The sequence below is a fragment of the Bubalus bubalis genome, chromosome 17 (genome assembly GCF_019923935.1).
Source record: "Bubalus bubalis isolate 160015118507 breed Murrah chromosome 17, NDDB_SH_1, whole genome shotgun sequence".
Lineage (NCBI taxonomy): Eukaryota > Metazoa > Chordata > Mammalia > Artiodactyla > Bovidae > Bubalus > Bubalus bubalis.
The window spans coordinates 10,554,782-10,579,980 of record NC_059173.1 but is presented as its reverse complement, the minus strand read 5'-3'; the positions used below and the strand labels follow the sequence as shown (position 1 = coordinate 10,579,980).

General features: G+C 36.7%; 1 protein-coding gene across 1 annotated transcript in view; it reads left to right on the top strand.

The window, feature by feature from the left end:
* The window catches only part of NAA25 (N-alpha-acetyltransferase 25, NatB auxiliary subunit), a 65,617-nt gene that overhangs the window by 17,925 nt on the left and 22,493 nt on the right, over positions 1-25,199 (top strand). The window contains exons 5-15 of the mRNA XM_025267522.3: positions 919-993; positions 2,089-2,196; positions 2,572-2,650; positions 3,911-4,022; positions 4,564-4,653; positions 5,895-6,064; positions 8,185-8,297; positions 15,570-15,777; positions 16,625-16,714; positions 22,622-22,802; positions 23,456-23,555. Of these exons, the coding sequence (XP_025123307.3) occupies positions 919-993; positions 2,089-2,196; positions 2,572-2,650; positions 3,911-4,022; positions 4,564-4,653; positions 5,895-6,064; positions 8,185-8,297; positions 15,570-15,777; positions 16,625-16,714; positions 22,622-22,802; positions 23,456-23,555 (1,326 nt within the window). The remainder of the gene's footprint in view (positions 1-918; positions 994-2,088; positions 2,197-2,571; positions 2,651-3,910; positions 4,023-4,563; positions 4,654-5,894; positions 6,065-8,184; positions 8,298-15,569; positions 15,778-16,624; positions 16,715-22,621; positions 22,803-23,455; positions 23,556-25,199) is intronic.

Here is a 25,199-nt window from a genome sequence, read left to right as displayed (position 1 = left end):
TGTGGGATCTTATTAGTTCCCCGACCAGAGATCAAACCCCACCCCCAATAGTGAAGTGCTGAGTCCTAACCACTGGACTGCCAGGGAATTTCCCCAGGTAGGATGTTTATTTTTATTGCCAAGAATATTTTTAGTTGTCTGAATATTGCTCTTTTCCCCTAGCTTTTAAGTGCCTTGGGGATCAGGACTCAATCTTTGTATTCTTGGCAGGAATAGACATTTCCTTCCACTCCTTGTTATAGGGGCTCCATGTATTTTTTTCAATAGTAACTGTGATAATTAGCTGACAGAGTTCTTAGCATTGATAACTAATTGGGCAATTATGGACAGATTCTCAGTTTTACATAAATAGATTTTTGCTCCTTTATGCCTGTTTCTGCTTTTAAGTATTTGAGTATTATACATTATACAATGAAAGGGTTCAATTCTAATTAATGGTATCTTGAAAGAACTTGAATGTTTTCCTAACCTAAGAATTATTTTTTGAATACTGTCATAGTAATTTTGTCTAACTTTGAAGTTTAAATATGCTGTATTTTTTTATTTTACTGTAATTGATTAGTGCAGTGGCTTCAGTAAAGTTTGTTTATTGATATATAGTCATAAGCCACATTTGTTTTTGCTTGGTAGTCTACGAGAACTATATTGGAATGCAGTATTCTCTAGGAACACTGGGCTTCAGTTTGAGAAAATGTGATTTAAAAGATGAAATATCATTCCTGATCTTGTAAAAATTTGCCGTTTTGATTACCTCTCTTATTAGCCTATAGAGCATAACCATCAAGTTACTAGGCACTTACAGTAACTGGCATATGTAAACACGTGGTTATTTTCCTAGGAAACTTCTTGCCACATATCATTAACTGCTCTCTGTCTGATGTTTTCTAAACAAAATATTTATGGTGCTCTGTCTTTCAGGCTGGCATGGCTCTATATAAGATTGTCCCCAAAAACCCTTACTACTTTTGGTCTGTGATGAGCTTAATTATGCAAGTGAGTATGGCATTCAGAATGGGATTGAGATTTGTTTTTATTTTTGTGTACAGTAATTGTCCTTAATGTGTCCTCTGAACATCTTGGGTAATGTGTTGCAGCATGTGTCAAACAGGGACTTGGTACACTGTCAGCTGATTTTTTTGAATTGAGTTTTGATATTCTTTATGAGTTGATATATTGGTTTATTTGTGTGTAATACACAGTGTATTTCCCCTTAACCTTGGATCTATTACTAGGTTGCTTGATCAAGTATGAGCCCGGAAATGTTTGATATTATTGGTTAGTGAACAGATCGTTGAACTGGGTGACCATGTTTTGTCACTTCTTTCTGAGCCTCAGTCTGCTCTTTTGCCTAATGGAGATGCTTATCTCCCAGAGCCACAGTGAGGACCAAAATGAGATACTGTGTATGAGAGGATGGGGAGGAAGGTGTTAAAATGTAGCAGTTTAGAACCAGAGAGGCTCACACTAGTCTGCTTTTCAAATACTGGCCTTACCCCGTGTCTTGAGCTCTTGGGAAATCTTTTTAACCTTAGTTTATCTGTAAAATAAGCGTAATAACTACTCTGAAAGGTTGTTTACAGGAGGCAAATGAGCTCGGGGCAGAATCTTTGGCAATGTTAAAATGATTAATATCATGTGTCGATTTTAATGATCAGTCTGAGGCAACTGTAGCTGTTAAGTAAGCCATGCTATAAATAGAAGAAATTGGCATTTCCTTATAATATGTGAACATCTCAAGAAGACATCGCAAAAGCTTTTCTCTTCAAATGCTTGGTACCGTTTATCTATAATAAACAGTATAAACGTAACCCCCCTAATATATTTCAAGAAAAATGTTTGAATGACCTATTTAAAAGTTAGGTCATATTGTAAAAACAGTTTCAAGAATGTGTAAGATAATCTTAAGAAATCTCTTGTAAAGCAAACCATCTCTAATGTATTTTCTTGGTAAATTCAAATTAGGTCTGATATTTGACATAGTGGTTTGTTAATTATGGGCCAGAGTCACAATAATAGTCTGCATGGCGATAATATAAATAGTGCAAACAGGGAAGAAATTAGAATGAAACATGTATCTTTCTCCTCCAGTCTATATCAGCACAGGATGAAAACCTCTCAAAAACAATGTTTCTGCCCCTGGCTGAGAGAATGGTAGAAAAAATGGTGAAAGAGGACAAGATAGAAGCAGAGGCTGAAGTGAGTAATTTAAACCCCACTTTTGTATTTACATGTTTTTGATACTGTTACAACATTATGAATTGTTGCTTTATTCCCTTTAGAGAACTAGTTCCTCACTCTTGTCTTTGGTGTAAGTGTGAAACTATGGAATTCCCCAGCCTAGGCGTGGTGAATGAAGGAGCTGTTGTTTCTTGCGTGCTTCGAGCAAGTGTTCTCTGTTGAGATATACACAGATAGGGGAGATACTGCTGCCTGATTCTCACTGTTAATTTCATCTTATTTGAAGATAGTGTTCTTTTCTATTAGACAGCTTTTTAAAAACATATAAATGACATATCTCTTTATTATTGAAAAGTTTCAGTGGTTACACTTTTTGTTTGTTTTTTCTATAAGGTTGAACTTTATTATATGATCCTGGAACGTTTGGGAAAGTACCAGGAAGCCTTGGATGTTATCAGAGGAAAATTAGGAGGTAATTGAGGGCCTGTTTCTTTACATACTTACCCATCTATATTATCAAACTTTTTGTTTTTCAGTTAGATAAAACATACCTTAACAATTTTTTATTTAGCCACGAGGGAGCATAATTATTTTTTCAATTGTTTAAAAATCATTAATGTTTTCTTCTCTGTGCTGCTTTTCCTTAGTCTTTCCCTATTTCTAAAAATTTGGTTAATCTTCTTATTGATTTGCAAGAGCACTTTACATGTTAAAGAAGTTAGAGCTCTTTTCTGTTGTTGTGAAAATACTTTTTTCCTTTTTGTTAGAAAATTTGTTTGTATGAACTTCATAGATGGTGTTAACTATTTCTCTGTTTTTAGACATTTATAACAATTTGTTTCCTAAATATTTACACATCTTTGATTTCCTTAGGAGGAATTTATGGGACTGCAGTTATCGTTTTGACAACTCTGTTTTTTAATTGTGACTTTATGGCCTCATAACTCATTAGGTCCAGCCATGAAAAAGATTTTGTTTCATACAATAATGTATATCCTTTACTAAAACCATATCAGTAACTGATAGTTTTAACTATTTTAATTCTGTAAAATGTAGGAAGAGTTTTGTTTTTATTTTTAATGTTACTTTCTAACTTTGGCCTCCTTGCAGGTGAGTAGAAGTCAACTTTGTATTTTTATTCAGTTAGGTTGTAGTTCTATGGATAGTTAAAGTTTAAATTTTCTATAGAAAATTCATAATATAATTGTTGGCATCCTTAATCTGCTAAACTGTTCTAAAAGAACAGGGCAGATATAATTTGGTCAGAAATTTAATCCTAGTTTTTTTGTTCCCAGCTGTTGGAAGAATTTGATTAATTTCTTTTCTTTTAATCTTCCTCCTAACATCTCCCCTTTCTCATCTTGTTCAAGGCCAAGCTTATTCAGTGTTTTGAAAGTGTGTGGATGGTCAGTCTATGGTCTAAATATACAGTCCTCAGATACTCTTGGGATTTTATGTGTATCCCATATATTAGATCGTCAACTCAATATGTTCTGGATCCTTTTATTTTATAGGAAAACAGGATTTAAAAGTTTATATCAGAAATATACTATTTTTCTTTTCAGGAAAATAACCTTTAGTGAGATAGAACTTTGTATCTAACGGTGATCCCATTTTCTGAGAGAGTGAATTTTAAGAACATGTGACAATTTCCTTATTGTATTTGGACTTTGTTCTGATTTCTGAGTGAAAATGAAACCAGCTTACTAACTTCTATTGCTTTTAATTGTAGAGAAGTTGACAAGTGAGATTCAGAGTCGGGAAAATAAATGCATGGCTATGTACAAGAAACTGAGCAGGTGGCCAGAGTGTAACGCCCTTTCTCGGCGCCTCTTACTGAAAAAGTAAGTAGATGCTTCTTGAACTATGAGAGTAGAGTGGGGCTTTTTGATTTTTTTGGACTGTATCTTTTGAGATTTCTGGGCATAAAGTGAAGTCCTTTAGTTGTGTGTCCTGGATATTTTTTAAAAGTTTTTGATGAGCCTTCATCTTTCAGTAAAGAGGTATAGTGAAATTTTTGCCACCAGGATGCTGAGTATTCAGAATGAATGCTGAAATTTCATTAATTTGTCAAACTAAGTATTGGTTTCCCCCCAGCCCACCTAGGAAGCACTGATGTGGCGGGTTTTCTATAAAGAATATTAGGTTTTTAGACCTGGTTATTTTATTGAAGGAAAAAATAGCTTCTTAGAAGTGTTTGACCTTGAAAATATCTTTGGAGTTGCTGCCCTTTTAGGGCTGTAGAAGAAACCCAGAGGGAAGATTGGATTTCTCCTAATGAAGACTAAAATATCACTTAGAAAATAAGTTGAGTATCATGGTTCCTCAGGCAGATTTGTCACAACTTGGGTTTAATCCTGTGTGCACCATTCAATCTGATTTTAGCTCAGATGACTGGCAGTTCTATCTGACTTATTTCGATTCTGTCTTTCGACTGATTGAAGAGGCCTGGACTCCTCCTGCTGAAGGTGAACAGTAAGTTGTCTCTTTTCCTAAATTACAGCACTTTTTAATATGTTGTAGCAAAAAGATGATCTTCTCAGGTGGCTCAGAGGTTAAAGCGTCTACCTGGAATGAGGGAGACCCGGGTTCGATCCCTGGGTGGGGAAGATCCCCTGGAGAAGGAAATTCGGCAACCCACTCCAGTACTCTTGCCTGGAGAATCCCATGAGGGTGGAGCCTGGTAGGCTACAGTCCATGGGGTCGCAGAGTCGGACACGACTGAGCGACTTCACTTTCCTTATAAGCCTAATTGAATTCTGTCTCAATAATGTATCTCTTTCAAAGAAAGATTTTTTTTTTCCATTTTAAAATAAATACATGTCCATTGTAAAAATCCTAAATTAGGACAGAAATGTATGGTGTGAAAAAATGTTAGTTCCTAGACCCTATCATCCCAGGATGTTTTTTCCCCAGTTTTATTGAGATATGATTGACAGAAATTACTCTTGATAATAGTTTGATATCTTCCAGATTTATTTGAAAAAGACTCTGGTGTCTTCCAAATTTATTTATATTATGCATATACTAACATAACTATTCTTATTTAACATAAAAATGAAATTCTTTTAGATGTAATGATTTACAACTTGATATTCTCCTGCCTTAAAATGTATTTTGGGCATCTTTCCATATATAGTAAACACAGATTTGATTAATTCTTTTTAGTGACTTAAGAGAACTCCGTTTTAGAAATGTACAAAATTCATTCAATCTGTCTCATGTTGATGGGTACTTGTATTGTTGCCAATTGCTGTTTTGGGGGCTATTACAGACAGTATTCATAAATAGGATCTTTTAAAAACGTGAATAAGGAAATAAGACTCATGATAATCAATTATGAACTGATGCTTACTTTATAATATTAACTAAGTGTCTAATTTTTCTCAGACTCATTTTCTTAGCACTAAAATTTACTTATATTTTTAATTAGATAATATTTTATATATGAAAAATATATAAATAATGTTTTTTTAAGAAAGCAGTAGAGGTGGTTAGTCTCTGTAATAATCAGATGCCAGAACTGGGAGGAATCATGTGTCATACTAACCATCAGAATATGCTCATAGCTTTTATTCTCATTTGTATTGTTTTATTGTTATCAGGTACTTTTTTTTATTTTTAATTTGTTTCTTGAAATCAGTTTGGCTTGACTTGTAAATTTTGGCACAGAACAGTAGAGGCACAAAATACCTTTTTCATGTGTTTATACCCAGCTCTTTAGAAGGAGAAGTACATTATTCTGCAGAAGAAGCTGTGAGGTTTATAGAAGATCGGATAACAGAAGAATCTAAAAATTCTCGCCATCTCCGAGGACCACATCTAGCTAAACTGGAGCTGATTAGACGTTTACGACGTCAGGGTTTTAATGATGAGTACAAACTGGGTAAGAAGCTGTAATACTATTTGGGAACTATGGAGAAGGGATAAGGACACACTCCGTAGCCAAGGGCGGTACCCAAGGGCGTAGCCAAGGGAGGCCTACAGTGATAAAATTGTGTTTTGTGAAGCAAATGTCTTCTTAACCTTACTGATGAATGGATCACTAATAAAATTAGGCTTCAGTCACATGTGCAACTTGGCTTAACTTTAACATTTCTCTCTATGCCATCAGAGTCTTTGTCAGGCATTCTTTTGCTGACCTAACAATAATATCAAAATCAATTTCAAAGTAAAATAGCCAGTTCTGTAAAAGTTCGAGGATTTCAAGAAATGAATGAATGAATTTCTTGAAAATCTACTCTAAGCACTCACAAAACCATTGATAAAATAACCTCTGGCCAAGTTAGAGCAGTTAACAGTTGAGAAAATTTATAAGGATAATGACAAGATGAGAGAAAAGAATGATTTGGATAGTAGAGCATTAAGAGAGACCTTGAGGAAATTTGATGAAGTGCTTAGATGGTTTTCTAAAATGGTTCTTGTTGAGCTTACTGCACAAGAGTGAATGTGGTCATATTGTACTGGTTCACCGTTTTATGGGGAAAAAGCACTGTTCCCAGCCAAAATCAGCTCATATTAAGAATTAGAATTAGCTTTAGTTTTAATTATACCCTAAATTTTGTTAGGTTTAGGATCGTGAACTTTAAAAACATTTTCAGTTTCTTTTTTTTTTTTTAAGATAAAGCTCCAAAGAACCTTTCACCTCCCCCCCCCCCCCCATTCATCGTTATAGAAATTTGGTTCTCATTAAAACTTGATTAAGAGGGTTTTTTAGGGACCAGTTGTCCTCAGATGATGAGCACTTCTCAATATCTAAAACCTATCCTAGAACATCTCTGTCCCTTCTAATCATGTAATTAATGTTCTCTACGGTTTATTCTAAAATTAACTGGCTATCTCTGTCATTCTGTATGTCGATTATTCACAGCCAGTTTTGAATTCTATGTTGACTTCTTTCTTTGGGTCTACCTCAGTCATTTTAGTTTGTATTTATTCCCGAATTGCAAATGAAAATTCTTCACGTGACTTTCAGCAAAATATTGTTAAAATATATTTCAAAGAATTGGGTTTTTTTGGATTTCCAGTGGTCCAGTGGTTAGGACTCTGTGCTTCCACTGAAGGGGGCCTAGGTTCAATCCCAAGTTGAAGAAGTAGGATCCCACAAGCTGCATGGTGCAGGCAAAAAAAAAAAAAAAAAAAATCTTGCTTTCTTTCCAAAGCTGGAAAGAAAACTATTTGGATCTGCTTTCACACTTGCTATTATATTCACCTCCTATCTTTCTCTTCCCTCTCACCCACCTGAATCTTACAAATTGGATTTGCCTAATCTCCACACACAGAAGTGTTTGTCTTTTTCTTACCAGTGAGTGATTCTTAGTCTCTTTTGGATCACAGAGACCTGTGAGAATCTGATTAAAGTTATGGGATCTCTGTTTCTAGAAACAGAAGGAACTGAGGCCTGAAATCTTACAGAGATCTTATTAAAAATCTCTGCTTCCTAAGTCTAGTTCAATTTGAGAGCATTCTACTTTTATTATTTTTAATTTTAATTTGAGGAAAAATAAAATGAGCTGGTAGCTTTCTGCATATCCAGGTTTAAATTTTACATTTTTACTTTGGAGTTATTGGCCCACAGCTCTTCCCATTGACTTTGTCTTCTGTTGGTGTGCCTGTTTACAAAAATTATCTTTCATGCAGTTAACATTTATTTAATATTTATTAAGTAGTTCAAGAACTGGAGAAAAGCATGTTTGTTTTATGCTTGCATATAGACTCAAGTATTTAAACTTTAATGAAATCTTTTTAACTATTTAAACTTCAGTTGAATGAAAAACTTAACATTTCCTCAGTGTAATAACTGGTAAGATTCAACTTCTTTTTCAAGTATTCATTTATTTTTAAACTAGCAAGCTATCTTCCTGCCCTCATTGTCATCCTCATTCTCACTGAAGCACATTTTCATTGAATTGAAATAAATGTTTCTCAAATCAGACTTAACACTTAAATTAGAAATTTCTTTAGTCCATGAATTATTTAGTGATATTTTACCCTCCTCTCTCTTAGGTGATCCAGAGGAATTAATGTTCCAGTATTTTAAAAAGTTTGGGGATAAACCTTGTTGTTTCACAGACCTCAAGGTGTTTGTTGACCTCTTGCCTGCTACACAGTGTACAAAAGTAAGTAGGGTTCTGTTGGTTACCTGTATTTATTGTAACTAGGTTAAGAGTTCATGTTTCTTCTCTAAAATGGCTGAAAGTAGTGAATGTGAGATTATCAAGATATTGCTCTATCAAGCCAAGTAGTCTAGGTGCTATCAGATTTAAGGCATAATTTCTTGTAAAGCTGGGCCTCAGTGAGAATAAGCCCCTGGTAGGTAATTGAATTCTCCTGCTGTGTGTGTAGAGAGAGAGAGAGAAATAATACAGAGAGATTTGTATGTCTTTCACCCACTTTGCCTATTCAGATTTCACCAGTTTTACGTGCATTCATTTGTATGTATACGTGTGGTGTGCTTGTGTGTGTATATTTAGTGTGTGTAGTGCATGTGGATTCATGTGGCCACTACGTAGACAAGATGCATAGTAGTTCTGCCACCAGAGTGCCCCCCATGTGCTGCCTACTCTTTTCTGCCCACAGCCACCTCCCTGTATCTCCTCCTTTACCCATCCCTCTCCCTTAGCAACTGTTAATATGTTTTCTTTTTCCACAATTTTATCATTTTAAGAATGTTATATAATGGAATCATATTATGTATAACTTTCTTTACTCAGCATAATTCCATGGAGTTCATCTGTGTTGTTACATGTACCATGTTCATTGCTGGTACTGCAATATTATTCTGAATAATATTCCTTGATATGGATGTACCACAAGTTACTTTAACTTGTTGAAGAACATCTGGGTGTCTCAGGTTTTAGGCTATTACAAATAGAGCTGCTGTGAACATTTGCATGCAGGTTTTTTACGTGAACCTAAGTCTTCATTTCTCTGAGAAAATGCCCAGGAGTTCAGCTGTGGGATCTTATGGTAGCTGCATGTTTAGCGTTTTAGAGAAAAGGCCTAACTTTTCCACAGTGACTAGGTCTTTTAAATTCCTATTAGCTATGTATGAGTCATCTGGTTTTTCTGCATCCTTATCAGCATTAGGTGTTATACAATTTTTAATTTTTGACATTCTAATAAATATGTAGTGATATTTCATTATGGTTTTAATGTGCATTTCCCTAATGGTTAATATTGTTAAACATTTTTTCATGTGCTGATTTGCCATCTGTATTTTCTCCTCAGTGAAATGTCTGTTATTATCTTTTGCTCATTTTCTAATTGATTTTTTTTTTTTACTGTTGAAGTTGCTCAGTTGTGTCCAACTCTTTGTGACCCCATGGACTGCAGCCTACTAGGTTCCTCCGTCCATGGGATTTTCCAGGCAAGAGTACTGGAGTGGGTTGCCATTTCCTTCTCCAGGGGATCTTCCCGACCCAGGGATCGAACCCAGGTCTCCTGAATTGTAGGCAGATGCTTTACCGTCTGAGCCACCAGGGATTTTTACTGTTGAGTTTTGAGAATTCTTTAGATATTCTGGATATAAGTCCTTTGTCAGATATGTGGTTTCAAATATTTTCTCCCAGCTTGTCTTTTCATCCTCTTAACAGGATCCTTTGCAGAGCAAAGTTGTGTTTTTGCCCATGTCATGGGACCTGCAGGATCTTAGCTCCCTGGCTGGGCGTCAGACCTCAGGAGTGAAAGCATTGAGTCCTAGCCAGTGGACCACCAGGAAATTCCCAGAGTAAAATTTTAAAGTTTGATGAAGTCCAGTGGACTTTGCTTTTAATGTCCTGTCTCTGATTTTTTCAAAACTGTAGCAGTTAATTGCTGATTTTGTCAAATCACGATTTATTCTTGCTGAAGCAGTCATCAAATCTTAGGGATTTTTAAAAAATAAACCTTGAAGACCCAAATAGACATTTCTCTGAAGAAGACATGTAGTTGGCCTACAGGCACATGAAAAGATATACAACATCACTAATTATTAGAGAAATGCAAATCAAAGCTACAATGAAGTATCACCTCATTCCAGTCAGAATGGCTTTCAACAAAAAGTCTGCCAAAAAAAAAAAAGTCTGCAAATAATAAATGCTAGAGAGGGTATGGAGAAAAGGAACCCTCCTATACTGTTGGTGGGAGTGTAAATTTGTGCAGCCACTGTGGAAAACAGTATGGAAGTTCCTAAATAATTGAAAATAGAACTACCGTGTGATCCAGCAATCCTACTCCTGGGCATATAGTCAGAAAAGATGAAAACTCTGATTTGAAAAGATAACATGCATCCCAGTGTTCATAGCAGCACTGTTTATAGTAGTAAAGACAAGAAGGCAACCTAAGTATTCATCAGCATATAACTGTATAAAGAAGATATGGCATGTGTATATCTATGTCTATATGCACACACGTATATACATACATTGTTGTTTAGTTGCTAAGTCATGTCGACTCTTTTTCACCTCTATGGACTGTAGCCCACCAGCCTTCTCTGTCCATGGGATTTTCCAGGCAAGAGTACTGGTGTGGGTTGCCATTTCCTTCTCCAGGGGATCTTCCACCCAGGGATCGAACTCACATCTCCTGCATTGGCAGGCGGATTCTTTACTTGTTGCACCACCAGGGAAGCCTTTACATACATACATCATAGACATACACACACATGAAATGATATATTAGCTATAAAAAAAGAATGAAATGTTGCCATTTGCAGCATAGATGGACCTAGAGATTATCATACTAAACGAAGTAAGTCAAAGACAAATATATCACTTATATGTGCAATCTAAAAATGATACAAATGAACTTATTTACTAAACAGAAACAGACTCACAGGTGTAGAAAGCAAAATTATGGTTACCAGAGGAGAACAAGGGGAGAAGGGGTAAATTAGAGGTATAGTATTAACAGATACACACACTACTATATATAAAATAGATAAATAAAAAGCACAGGAAACTATATTCAATATCTTATAAAAGCCTGTAATGTAAAAGAATCTGGAAAAAATATAGCTAAGTCACTTTTCTGTGTATCTGAGACTAATACAATATTGTAGCAACTATACTTCAATAAAATTAAAAGGGAAAAAACCCTTCATTTTGGAATAACTACATTTATAGGAAAGTTGTAAATATAGTAAAGAAAGTTACACTATACCCTTCACCCAGCTTTCCCCAATGTTAACGTCTTAAAAACAGTGGTACATTTGTCAGAACTAAGAAACTGGTAACTGTTAATTGGCCTTTAGACTTTATTTGTATTTCTGTAGCTTTTCCATTAGTGTCCTTTATCTCTTCAGGGATCTAAGCCTGGGTACCATATTGTAGTTAATTGTCAACTATCAGGATTTTTTTCATGTGATTAATCAATTGCAATATCAATCAATGCAAAATAAATCAATGCAAATCAATTACATGCTGAAGTGGCAAACCTTTAGACTCCTCATCCACAGCAACGTGTATTGGATCAGATAGTTCACCCATTAATGAGAAGTTCATACCTTCTTGCATATTAAAGATTTTTAAGCATTTAGCCCTGAGTATCCTTGGGTAATGGGCAGTTGGAGTACTCTACCAGTTGGAAGAACAGTGTGCCCAGGGGAGGATATAGCTATATCTATATTAAGAAATACTAGTGTTTATCAAGAAAGTCTGTGACTTTTGGTCAGCTTTACTTATAAAAAGCTCTTAATTAGTGGAGGTTGGAAGTCTTCCTGTCACAGGGCTCCACCGTCTGTTCTTCCAGAAAGCCTCTGTCACCCCCATGTGGAATGAGTGAAGCTCAGTGGGAGTGCAGTGGCGATGACTACAGCGTTTGTCTCATGACCATACCCTTAGTCCACCTGCACTCAGTGCTGTGGCAGTCTTGAGGTTACACGTCTAGGGCAGATGGAGCAGTGCTTTCCCAAACTGGTAAGTAGCCGGTGTTCTCTGTTGGATTCTGAAATGACTGCCACCATTCACTTTTGGTTTAGAAAAGGTTATTCTTGGAGTGCTGTTAAGCTCAGACTAAGCTTTAGAAGTTTTATAGATAAATTGTAACATATCCAGAAAAGGAGGTTCTGGGTTATGCTTGAAAACCTTTGAGAAACAGTTGATTGGAAGAGAGATGTTTGGTCTGGTGCTGACAGTACTTTATTTCTCCTAATTTGAAAAGCTCTCCTGTAGAAGAGGGATAAGAACAGGGACCAGCAAGAAGTTGTTGCCTGGAGTTAAGAATTTGGCTCAGTGAGAAAAAGATCTTTTTTATAGTCACAATTCTCTAAAAACGCAGCATGAGTTTCATGCTGCTGGAGGGATTAAAGCAGAAAATAGAGCCATGTGGGAGAGAGAGATTCGTTCAGTAAGAGTCACCCATGTTATGTGCTGAGTGCTAAGGTAGGGAACAACTGACCATGCTTCATAGTGCTTACCATCTTGTAAATTAAAGCATCAAAGGATGGGAATGCACTAGAGGAGTGCTTACATCTCATTAAGCTGAGATTCATATAGGTTTGCTAGCACAGTTTTAGAACCAGAAGCTCTACTTTATCGACATGTTTGAAAATCTTAGGTCAACTCTGTGACCCCATATAGTAATAATCTACTGGGAGGAACCCTCTAGAAATAGCGAAATACTAGCAGTGTTGAGTTGGTCATTGTTCAGTGAGACAAAGGGTTGAAGGCTATTGCAGTGAGTTTTGTAGTCCTGTGTAAACTTTTTAATTGAGAAGGGTAATTATGCTGCCACAACTTTTTAAATGTAGGATGACTTCAGTAGCTAAAAATTCTGCCATTCAGCAGTATGTTTGTCAGAGGATTGTGGACTCTCCAAGTAAATCATACAGAACTGCTGTCCCACTGAATTAGGAGACATGTTCTAAAATGGGACTGGTCCCTAAGAATGGACCATATACAGTTCAGTTATCCCAAAGTGTCTCACCCCTGGTGACATTTTTATATTTTGTTTACTTTGTCTTGGGATTTTAAGTTAACAATAAAATAGTTCCAGTTTTTAAAGAAACTTTTTGTATAGCAGTAAAACTGTAAAGACTAGAACAGAGAATGAACATATTGTTTTATGACAAAACCTGTTGGAAGGCCTTAATAATAAACATAACTACATATATAAAATGGTTTACAAGAAATATAAAATGGCTTATAAGAATGGAAAAGCTGGCAATAAAAATTATGTGGGCATTTAATAAAAAACATGAAAACTAATGCCACAAGAGTTTTTGTTACAGATGTGGTTATCTGATCATAATAAAGTTAAAATTCATACAGTTGTAGAGAAATTGAAGCAAAGTTAAGACAGATGTGAAACTGCATGATGAGTAGGAATTTAAATTTTTATTTCTGTCTAAAAATTACATGTATAAAATTGAAGAAGTCAAATGGTACTACAAGGCTTATCTTGAAAAACAATTGCAGCTCTTTGCCTTCTCCAGCCCTGGTTCTGGCTCTGTGCAGACAAATTACTTTCAACTCGTAACTGTTTCTTTTGTTATTTAATGCTGTATTTCTAAATTCTACGCTCATATACGTCTTTATTTTTATGGTTGCAGTCTTCATCTCTTGGTATCCTGTTGTGTGTGTGTGTTTAGTTGCTAAGTCATGTCTGATTCTTTGCAACGCCATGAATCGTAGCCCACCACACTTCTCTGTCCATGGGATCCTACTGTGGAAAGCAATAATTTCATTTCCAACATTCTACTTCTTCTCTTATGTACTTTCCCCTCAATATAGTATAGTCATTATTCAGTGTTTATATTTTTATGACTAAAGCCACTTTATGTATGGAGATTATAGCTTTTTTATACAACTTTCTTTCTTGGAGTTAATGTTTTTGTTTTTTGTTCATTTCACCCCAGTCAGTCTGACAGAACCATGAACGTTTAAAACTCCTCTTAGGGGGTTGTCTGAAATGTGAGGTTAGTAGATCCGTTCCAGTCTCCCCTTGAGTCTACAGTGTCTCTGGTTCAGCTTCTCCTGGGGATGAAGGAAAACCCTGACTTCTACTGGGTTTAGGAATTCACTCAGTGACCTTGGGAGGAGTCTAACTTTTTAGAATTTAGCAGATTCTCCTGTTGAAGTTCCACCAGCACTTTAGCTTTCAGACATACTTCCTGCCTTTAATTTCTGAGTCTTCCAAGGCTCCGCAACTAGAAGAGGCTTGCTGCTTATTGGTGGCCTCCCCATTGCATACTACTGGATTCCAGCGTTCTTGACCCCGTACATTGGTTATTACCTACCACCTGCCCTTGTGCCTTTTATCTTTTGAAATCTTGTTAATGCTTTTTACTGGCTGTCATCTCTTCACATTTCACATGTTCTTGATCCTTATGGGTGAGTCCTTTTTTGTTCTTCACTGTCATCTTCATAGGATCTTGGAAGGGAGTGAAAATAGCCTGTGTTTAATAAATGTGTAGTTGGAACTTTTTTCCTTTAAAATAATGTATTAATTTTGGATCATAAAATATAGGGAAGACACAAAATATAGTGACCCCTTGGCTGCATTTCTCTTCCATAAACACCTTTTAGAACCCCAGATTTGTGCTGCTCAAGCATTCTCTCACATCCTGACAGCTGCCAAGTGTAGCATCCGAGCATGTGTGACATGTAAACGGGCACCCTGACTGCAGTGTAGGGTCCCTTCCAGTTCAGTCTTCTAACTCACTTTTGCCAGTATTGCAACTGAACTGGTTGTGGAACTCATGTTTTTAAAAATTTATTCCATATTTAGGGAATTAAAAACATTTTAATATCAGATGTTACCAGAGGGATAGAATTTCCTAGTCCAGTGGTTAGGACTCTGATTCCACCACAGGGGACCACAGGTTTGATACCTGGTCGGGGAACTAATGTTGCATGTCACATGGCATGGCCAAAAAAAAAAAAAAAAGAAACTGGGTGGAGGGTATACAGGATCTGTGTTATTTCTTACAACTTCATGCAAATCTATAATTATCTCAAAGCTTTAATCAAAAAAACAATTTAAGGCTATTGACATTCCCTTCAGTGTATAATGTTTCCTTTAAGAATTTATTTGTAGTATAATAGAGTATTTGTTTTAGGGTAATTGTTGTTTTTTACCGTCTTCTTAAATAAACGTTTTCATTGCTACATTGTATATTATGTTAATGTGTTGTGATTTAAGAAACATTTCCACAGTTCTTTTCATCTTTTAATGCTTATGCTGCATGGTGTTAGCATTAACACTTGACCAGCAGTGAATGTTTCACATGTGGAGTTTCACCAGCAAGTGTACTGTTAGAAGTGTTGGCAATTTTGGTAGAAAATGGAGCTTTAATTTGTATTTCTCCTTGATGTCTTTTTCTAGACCATTTCAGTATTTGTTAATTGTGACCTACTAAAGATGAGTTCCATCTTGAGACCTGTACTTTTTTTTTTCTTTCAACTTTGCAGTTTATTAATCAGTTACTCGGAGTGGTTCCTTTGTCAACACCAACAGAGGATAAGCTGGCACTGCCTGCCGACATCAGAGCCCTGCAGCGACATTTGTGTGTGGTGCAGCTGACGAGGTTACTTGGCTTGTACCACACGATGGATAAGAACCAGAAGCTGAGTGTGGTCAGAGAACTGATGTTAAGGTACCAGCATGGACTGGAATTTGGTGAGCAACCTTTCAAAGTATTCAGTAGTTCCCTTTCTGCTAAGACTTAGAAGTTAGGTTTTTTTTCTTAATGTCTGTATACTTTTTTTTTTTTAATTGGAGGCTTATTACTCATAGCACAGTTTTAATGCTTTTGGCAGGAAAAATATTTTATCAAGTGGCAACACTATCCAAGTAATAAAATGCAAAATCTTTCTTAAGCTTGGAGTTTTAAACAATTTTAATAGGCCCCAGATAGCCATATTCTTCCTGAGGTGTCGAGCCAGCTTTTCATCACACTGGGACTCAGACGAGTTGCAGAGTTTATGATAATTGTCACATTTTCTGCTTGGAGGCCTTAGTATTCTTAATATACAGACTATGTAAATGAGCAAAAAGAATGTTGTAAATTGTGAGGTATATATTTAGTTTAGAAGTAGATGATGTTCAAATTATTTAGATATGTGTGATAAAATATAAATTAAATTATCTAAGTGAATGATGCTAGTATTTCTCTAACTGTATTCTAAAAAACGAGGCGAAGTAATGAGCATATTACACTAGTTGTACATCGCTCTTGATGTCTGTTCTTTTCTTCACTTGAAACCTTTCACAGCCTTTCGCATAGTCCTTTTGGGACTATTTGGAGTACCACCTCTGTTCTGAAAGCCTTTTGCTCCAGCTGATTATAGTCTCACCTTTTTTTGACTCTTTTAATTCATGGCTTGTATTTTCTTCTGGTATTTATTCTTAATAGTTTCTTTTACCCTTCTTCCTGCTGTCGTTTTCTTGCTTTACATAACTCTTTGGGGACAATAATCATTGAACAAATCTTAAAATACAGATACGATTATTTTTTCCCCTATAGGGAAATCCTGTTTGAAAACCGAATTGCAATTTTCAGACTATTACTGTCTCCTTGCTGTCCATGTGCTTATTGATGTATGGAGAGAAACAGGTAAAAACCAGTGATTTCAGTTTAACTTTATTTTTACTCTTTGTTTTTATTGATTATAAATCCTTAGACTAATTACATAATCCAAGACTTTGATTTATGCTTTTAGGTTTTTCTTCTTGACTTTCTCCAGGGTACTTCTAGAAGAACCCAGGCCCCCAAGTATCCTCTTTATATTCAGGATAATCTTAAATCAATGGATATCTGTTCTGTTTTAAATTGTTTCTGAATAGTGAGTAAACAACCTATTGCAAAGTTACAATAATTAAAATGCAGAGAAACTAGTTTAAAGATAGGTGTATGAATCCATGGAATGAAATAGCCATTTTTGTTCATTTAAAATTATATACACGGGCATATACTTTTTTTTGGAATATAGTTCAGATTAACCCATTTAAGACAAAAACACACTACATGGTAAAGGAAACATCATGACTCATTGAGCAAGAGAAGAATGATTCAGCTGATGGTTCAGCCTTTTCTTTAGGTCTCATGCTCTGACATTTTCTCTTATTAGCACTTTTTGAGAAAAAATAACTAGCTACTTATTGCATTATTATTAATGAAAATAAACGGCAGAAGAAACAGGGCTGGGGAGACAATGGTGTGTGCAGACAACCCTGCTCTTGTGGGTCATTTCACCAAGCACTCAATTTTGATGTCCTCCTCATGCTTACAATCCTTCAGAGATGCCCTATTTTCTTGAGGATAAAGGTCAGCCTTCTTAGGATGGTTTACAGTGCTCTCTAATCTAGCTTCTGCCTGCATCTCCAGATTCTTAAGTACTTAAAGCCCTAAATCTACTTGTTTGTTGTTGCTGTTTCTGTTACTGAACATCACGTTGCCTCTCTTTGAAATAACTGTATCACCTCCTTCATCTAACTTTAACTCAAAGAGTGCCTCTGACAAATGTGTCTTGATTTCACCCCTTTCCTCATTGCAGATTTTGTGCCCCTTCTGAACTTTTGTAGGACATTGTATATACCCATATGCTGCTGCTTGTTATACTGTGTTCTACTGGAGGTGGGGATGAAATTCTTTTCATCAGAGTACTTGCTATCAGAAGCCCCAGATTCAGAAGGTTGCATAGAGCTGTAGAAGTCATCTTAATGTAAAAACCATAATGAACTGATTACTTAGTAATTTGGTCTCTACTCAGATACCCTTCCCCACTTATTTGTAGCTTCTGTTCTTGCTCATAATGACATGGTTTTCCTAATCTCTTGGTTTTGGAGCAAGATATCTGACCATATAATAATAATAACACTTGACACTTATTGATCATCAGGCACTTGAAAGTACTTTATATGGATTCAGGTCAGTCGCTTAGTCGTGTCTGACTCTTTGTGACCCCATGAATCGCAGCACGCCAGGCCTCCCTGTCCATCACCAACTCCCAGAGTTCACTCAGACTCACGTCCATCGAGTCGGTGATGCCATCCAGCCATCGTCCTCCATCGTCCCCGTCTCCTCCTGCCCTCAATCCCTCCCAGCATCAGAGTCTTTTCCAATGAGTCAACTCTTTGCATGAGGTGGCCAAAATACTGGAGTTTCAGCTTTAGCATCATTCCTTCCAAAGAACACCCAGGACTGATCTCCTTTAGGATGGACTGGTTGGATCTCCTTGCAGTCCAAGGGACTCTCAAGAGTCTTCTCCAACACCACAGTTCAAAAGCATCAATTCTTCAGCACTCAGCTTTCTTCACAGTCCAACTCTCACATCCATACATGACCACTGGAAAAACCATAGCCTTGACTAGACGGACGTTTGTTGGCAAAGTAATGTCTCTGCTTTTGAATATGCTATCTAGGTTGGTCATAACTTTCCTTCCAAGAAGTAAGCGTCTTTTAATTACATGGCTGCAGTCACCATCTACAGTGATTTTGGAGCCCAAAAAAATAAAGCCTGGCACTGTTTCCCCATCTATTTCCCATGAAGTGATGGGACCAGATGCCATGATCTTCGTTTTCTGAATGTTGAGCTTTAAGCCAACTTTTTCACTCTCCACTTTCACTTTCATCAAGAGGCTTTTTATTTCCTCTTCACTTTCTGCCATAAGGGTGGTGTCATCTGCATATCTGAGGTTATTGATATTTCCCCCGGCAATCTTGATTCCAGCTTGTGTTTCTTCCAGCCCAGCATTTCTCATGATGTACTCTGCATATAAGTTAAATAAGCAGGGTGACAATATACAGCCTTGACATACTCCTTTTCCTATTTGGAACCAGTCTGTTGTTCCATGTCCAGTTCTAACTGTTGCTTTCTGACTTGCATATAGGTTTCTCAAGAGGCAGGTCAGGTGGTCTGGTATTCCCATCTCTTGCAGAATTTTCCACAGTTTATCGTGATCCACACAGTCAAAGGCTTTGGCATAGTCAATAAAGCAGAAATAGATGTTTTTCTGGAACTCTCTTGCTTTTTCCATGATCCAGAGGATGTTGGCAATTTGATCTCTGGTTCCTCTGCCTTTTATTTTTAAAACCAGCTTGAACATCTGGAAGTTCACAGTTCACGTATTGCTGAAGCCTGGCTTGGAGAACCTTGAGCATTACTTTACTAGCGTGTGAGATGAGTGCAGATGTATGGTAGTTTGAGCATTCTTTGGCATTGCCTTTCTTTGGGCTTGGAATGAAAACTGACCTTTTCCAGTCCTGTGGCCACTGCTGAGTTTTCCAAATTTGCTGGCATATTGAGTGCAGCACTTTCACAGCATCATCTTTCAGGATTTGAAATAGCTCAACTGGAACTCCATCACCTCCACTAGCTTTGTTCCTAGTGATGCTTTCTAAGGCCCACTTGACTTCACATTCCAGGATGTCTGGCTCTAGGTGAGTGATCAAACCATTGTGATTATCTAGGTCGTGAAGATCTTTTTTGTACATTTCTTCTGTGTATTCTTGCCACCTCTTCTTAATATCTTCTGCTTCTGTTAGGTCTATACCATTTCTGTCTTTTATCAAGCCCATCTTTGCTTGATAACATAACATAATCATGTTTTAAACCTTGTTAACAATACAGTTAAGATTGTTACAGTTTTACAGATGAGGGAAATACAGGGCAGAGAAATAAAGAAGGTATGTTGTTCAAAAATCATACAGTGCAAATACATGGGAAGTTACAGATATTATAGATGCAAGGTTTCTTTCTTACTTTTTTTTAGGATTTTCATTTTATTCTTTTTTCCTTTTTCTTTTTTTGGTTTCTTGAAGTCAATAGAAGTGATGCTGAATGTTCCAGTTGTAGACATAGTCATTGTTCAAGGTGGATCTGATAAAAATTAGAAATGTTATATAGGGACTTGCCCGGTGGCCCAGTGGCTAAGACTCCACGTTCCCAATGCAGGCGACCTGGGTTTGATCCCTGGTCAAGGGGCTAGATCCCACACGCTGCAACTAGAAGATCCTACATACCATAACTGAGACCAAAGATCCTGCATGCCACAACTAAGACCTGGCTCGGTCAAATACATAAATAGATTAAAAAACAAAAGAAATGTTCAGAAAATTGGGAGGATTTCTAGAGAGACTGATTTGAATGTGACAGGATTAAGAAGAGCACTTTAAACTGATGATGCCCTCAATCACTTACTCAGGGACTCCCTGGTGGCCCAGTGATTAAGACTTCCCCTAAGGTAGGGGATGCAGGCTGGACTCCTAGTCAGGGAGCTAAGATTCCACATGCATGGGACCAGAGAAACCAAAATATAAAAGCGGAAGCAATATTGTAACAAATTCAATAAAGACTTTATGATTCTGCTACACAACGAGGCATGAAGGATATAATTTTCCCCCCTCTCTATTTTTACTGGGATATAATAGATACATTACATTATGTTAGTTTAAGGTATATTATATGATAATGTGTTGCAAAATGATTACCACAGTGAGTTTAGTTCATCACCTCGCATAGCTACTCCCCTTGTGATGAGCATCTACTCTCTTCAGTTCAGTTCAGTTGCTCAGTCGTGTCTGACTCTTTGCGACCCCCATGAATTGCCGCACGCCAGGCCTCCCTGTCCATCACCAACTCCCGGAGTTCACCCAAACTCAGGTCCATCGAGTTGGTGATGCCATCCAGCCATCTCATCCTCTGTCGTCCCCTTCTCCTCCTGCCCCCAATCCCTCCCAGCATCAGAGTCTTTTCCAATGAGTCAACTCTTCGCATGAGGTGGCCAAAGTACTGGAGTTTCAGCTTTATCATCAGTCCTTCCAAAGAACACCCAGGACTGGTCTTGTTAACTGTAGTCACCATGCTATACATTATATCCTCAGAACTTAATGTATTTTATACCTTTTTGTTATATTATAAAAATTAATTAGAAAAAATTTTTCCCCAAGATCCTCATCAACCCTTGATGTTCTTTGATTTGGTGAAGAATTTGCATAGAGTTGTAGTTATATTCTAAATTTTGCAAAATAAAATAGGTTGATAAATGTCTTCATAATGTTGAATGTAATAGTTCAGAAGTGTAAATTAAATCTTTTTTTTTACTATTTACTTTGAAATTTTGTTTCCATTTAAAAGAGATCATTAAAAAAAAGAAGAAGTTAAAAAACTCTGTTATGGTTATCCTTGAATAACATTGGACTTAAAAAATTTATCTGTAATTGTACAACTGTCTCTTCTGCTCAATTCTGAACCTGTTGAGGCCAGCAACCACCTATGACTCTCTGGGTCTTATATCTAGTGTTACTGCAGAGTTTAGGTCACTGAATGTTGAATTAAATAAAATTAGGATTGTGAAGACCAGTTAGCAACATGAGAAAACACAAAATTGGATGTATGCAGTGATTACTACTGTGTAAAAGTAATTATAGTTCAAAAGCAATACATTAATCATAGTGGTAGTTTGAGTAGATCTTGGGTAGTTTACATAGTTTGGGTAGGATTGTAGATGATATTTATTTAAAACTCCAATTTTTGGTTATATTTTGTTTCTTTTCTCTTGGGGAAAAAAGCATATAAAATATAATCTCAGAAGCTCAGTGCTTGAAGCTTTCCATTTTAGACATTTTTTTCCTAAACAAAAGTAAACAGAAAATGGTATATTTTAATCTCAGTTTTCCAGCTTCCTAAAGACACTAACATTTTTTGCATATTTCCTTCTCTCTTTGTGAATGCTTTATATACTTGAGATGAACTCTTCATACTCATTTGAATTCTGTATGTTTTACTGGTCACTACTGTTTGGTTTTTTGGCTATTAAAAATTCCTTGTTAATATCAATTGGCTGTATGATATTTCTCTGTGTGGGTATATTTATAGTTTACTATTCCTCTCTTATTAGTACAATGGATGTCCTTGTATGTAAAACTTTATCTGCATTTCATATTATTTTCTTTAGACAATTTCATAAAAGAGAAATTACTTACCCATTAGGAATATTGATGTGTGTAACTTTTTGAATTTTGGTACTCCAGAAAAGTGTATCATTTTAGTTTAATTATTAGAGGGCAATTTTTTTTTTCAAATATTAGTTGACATCCTGTTAGTAGAGTTACATGTAGAAGAAAAATGATGTCTAGAGAAAGCATCTTTCTGGGGTTTTATAGAGAAAACCCTGTATTGGGAAGGTTGGTGGATTCCAGTTCTCCTTCAAAGTCCATCTCTTCTCAGAATCTAGCATTCTGTGAGATTCCAGACTTCTCTTTAAGACCCAGCAACTTAAAGTTGGATCGTTTTTGCAGATCTTACCTCAGTTGAACTGAGGTAACTATTGAGGGACTGTCTATTCAGGGAAATTCCCTATTTTGCTTTCAGGTTTGTATCTAAAATTTGTTCTTTGCCACCCAGCCTAATCCTTAAAATAGTTAGTGGAGGGGATGACGTCACTAAGTTTTTGTTTTTTATTTTTGAGAACCCCCATTTGCTGTCAAAAACTGGATAATGCTATTATATTTTGGTTCTAGGTGATGAGACCGCTGTGTGGCAGGCCCTGACTTTGTTGGAAGAGGGACTGACTCACAGCCCTTCCAATGCTCAATTCAAATTGCTGCTTGTTCGAATCTACTGTATGCTGGGGGCGTTTGAACCAGTGGTGGATCTGTACTCCAGCCTTGATGCTAAGCATATCCAGCATGACACCATTGGGTTGGTAGTATATACTCTGAATATTGAGCAGCCCAGCAGGGTGGGGTCCTCATACATGGAACTCTGGTATTTTAATTTTAGCAGAAACGTTGTTCCTGGTATTATGTTTTGTAGATAAAATAATCACCTGTTATGTATGACCCATTGCAAAGCAGATTTTTATATCTTTCAGCATTTTGTGGTAATTTTAAATTTATACAATTTAGAAATGGTTAAAAAAATTTTTCCTCAGATTCAAAAGAACAGTCAATGTACTTTGAACTCTTTTTCCTTAGCACACATTGTTTTGAAGTCTACTTCTGCCTTGCAGTTGAGGTTGAGACTTCTACATTATGCATTGATCTTAGAGATCCTTTGAATTTGTATTTTGATTGTTCTTTGTGGTGAATCAAGGGTATTTTCTCCATGTCCCATAGAGCTGTTTTAGGAAGACAGCATTGTATAAAACTGAATTAACTTTGCTGTTTTTAAAAAAATTTGATTCTGTGAATTACATCATTTCTTTGGCAGAATTTTTTAAACTTTTCTTATGCCTAGCTATTTGAATAATTTGAAGTGTAGTATTTGATACTAGAGGTGGGTAGTAATTTGAAGTGTAGTATTTGATACTAGAGGTGGATGGGTATAACATTTTTTTTTTCCTTCCGACCTAGTTATCTTCTGACCCGATATGCCGCATCCCTAGGCCAGTATGCTGCTGCATCCCAATCGTGTAACTTCGCACTCAGGTTTTTCCACTCCAACCAGAAAGATGTAAGTGAAAAAAAAAATTTCTTTCTTTTTTTTAATGTGGTCTTGGTCCACTGAACGTACATGATCCAGAGGGCGTCTTCCTTCAAGTCACAGACGCACACATGAAGGCGCGCCGTGCTGTACCTGCAAGCGCCATGGGCCATACCTTCCTGGCCGAAGGCCGTTAGGCAGAGGTGGAGAGTTAGCTGTGGTTGGTAGAACTAGTGTGTTTAGTAGAATCCTTGCAAGTGCATTTAAAAACTGGTTATTAACAGAATAGGAAGTGCCTATTAGGTCTGTCTTTTAATCTCTAAGAGACTTTCTAAGGGTATAAGAAATAGCCCATACGAGTTTATAGCCTGGGATGCCAAATATGATTTTATAATAGCATTTGTTCTCTGTTACTTTTATGGATTTCTGAAGTTTATGACAACTGTGCTCTTTATCGCAGAGAGGATACTTACCTTTTCTTACAATTATAAAATTGACCATTTGAAGGACATTTTAAGAACCTTAAGTCAATAATTTGTACTTTAAAGTGACAGTAAATAAGATAGAGTTTTTATGTGCCATAATGAAAGGATGGGATTTGCACCATATTTTTCACTGCAAGCAGATGTTGTCATCTGCTTAACTTGTCAGTTAAGCAGAAGTTTTTGTGGGGAAGCCATATGGTCTCTACTAAATCAAAGTATGCAGAACCACTCAGGAACATACGTGGAGAAAAGACATGCCTCAACAGTGGTCACTACCTGCTTGCTTCTCATGTGCTTCTAAGACTGATCACCTGGAATTTGGCCATGCCTGGTGTCTGCCCATAGTGTTCCATTTTCATGGTCTAACAGCAACTAAGAAACAGCAACAAGGAAGCTGGTTTCTGAGGTTCTTCTTGGCCAACACTCATGAAGATTTTTTTAAAAAGCCCTTTTGTAACTATGACTGCTATACCTAGTTATCTTTCATCTATAATTCTTCATGTGTGTATTAAATAGAAAGCGGGCACAGGACAGAAGCATTTCTAACCACTGGAATACAGGTTTGTTGCTCTCAGCTTGTGATAATTAAATTCTGCCACACTTCAAGGCATGGCATAGAGGGCTGGGGTAGCACAGAGTGGCAATCTTTGCATCATCAGTTGGCTTTTAAGCTCTATCCCTCTTCCCCATGACTCCACTTCCCAACAGTGATTGTGTCTGTTCAGATCTCATTCTGTGCCCTAACTTCTGACTGGGGAGAGACAGAAGTAGGCACCTGCATTTAAACATATTGTTCAGAAGCTGCTGACCTAGCTTTAGGGTCAGAATGGAATCTCTAGGACCTTGGTTCTAAAATCTCCCAGAATGAGTGGGCAGTCAAGTTATAAATCTGTGAGTTTTCACTGTGTATTCAAGTGTCTATGCTTGCCATTCTCTGTTTCACTACCTGAGGAAAGACTCCAAAGAAGAGTATATTTCAAATCTCATTATTCTGACTCTCATTACTGTGTTTTTAAGGGAAAGGTTAAATAAACATTTGATATCCTGAAGAATCCTTTTCAAAGTTTTGTTTCTCAAATAGCTTTGATGTGGGAGTGGGGGGTAAATTAAGGGATTAATCTAAGTCTGGAGTTTGGTTTTTGTCCAGTTTTCAAACATCCAGCATTCTAGAGGAACTATATTGTTTGTG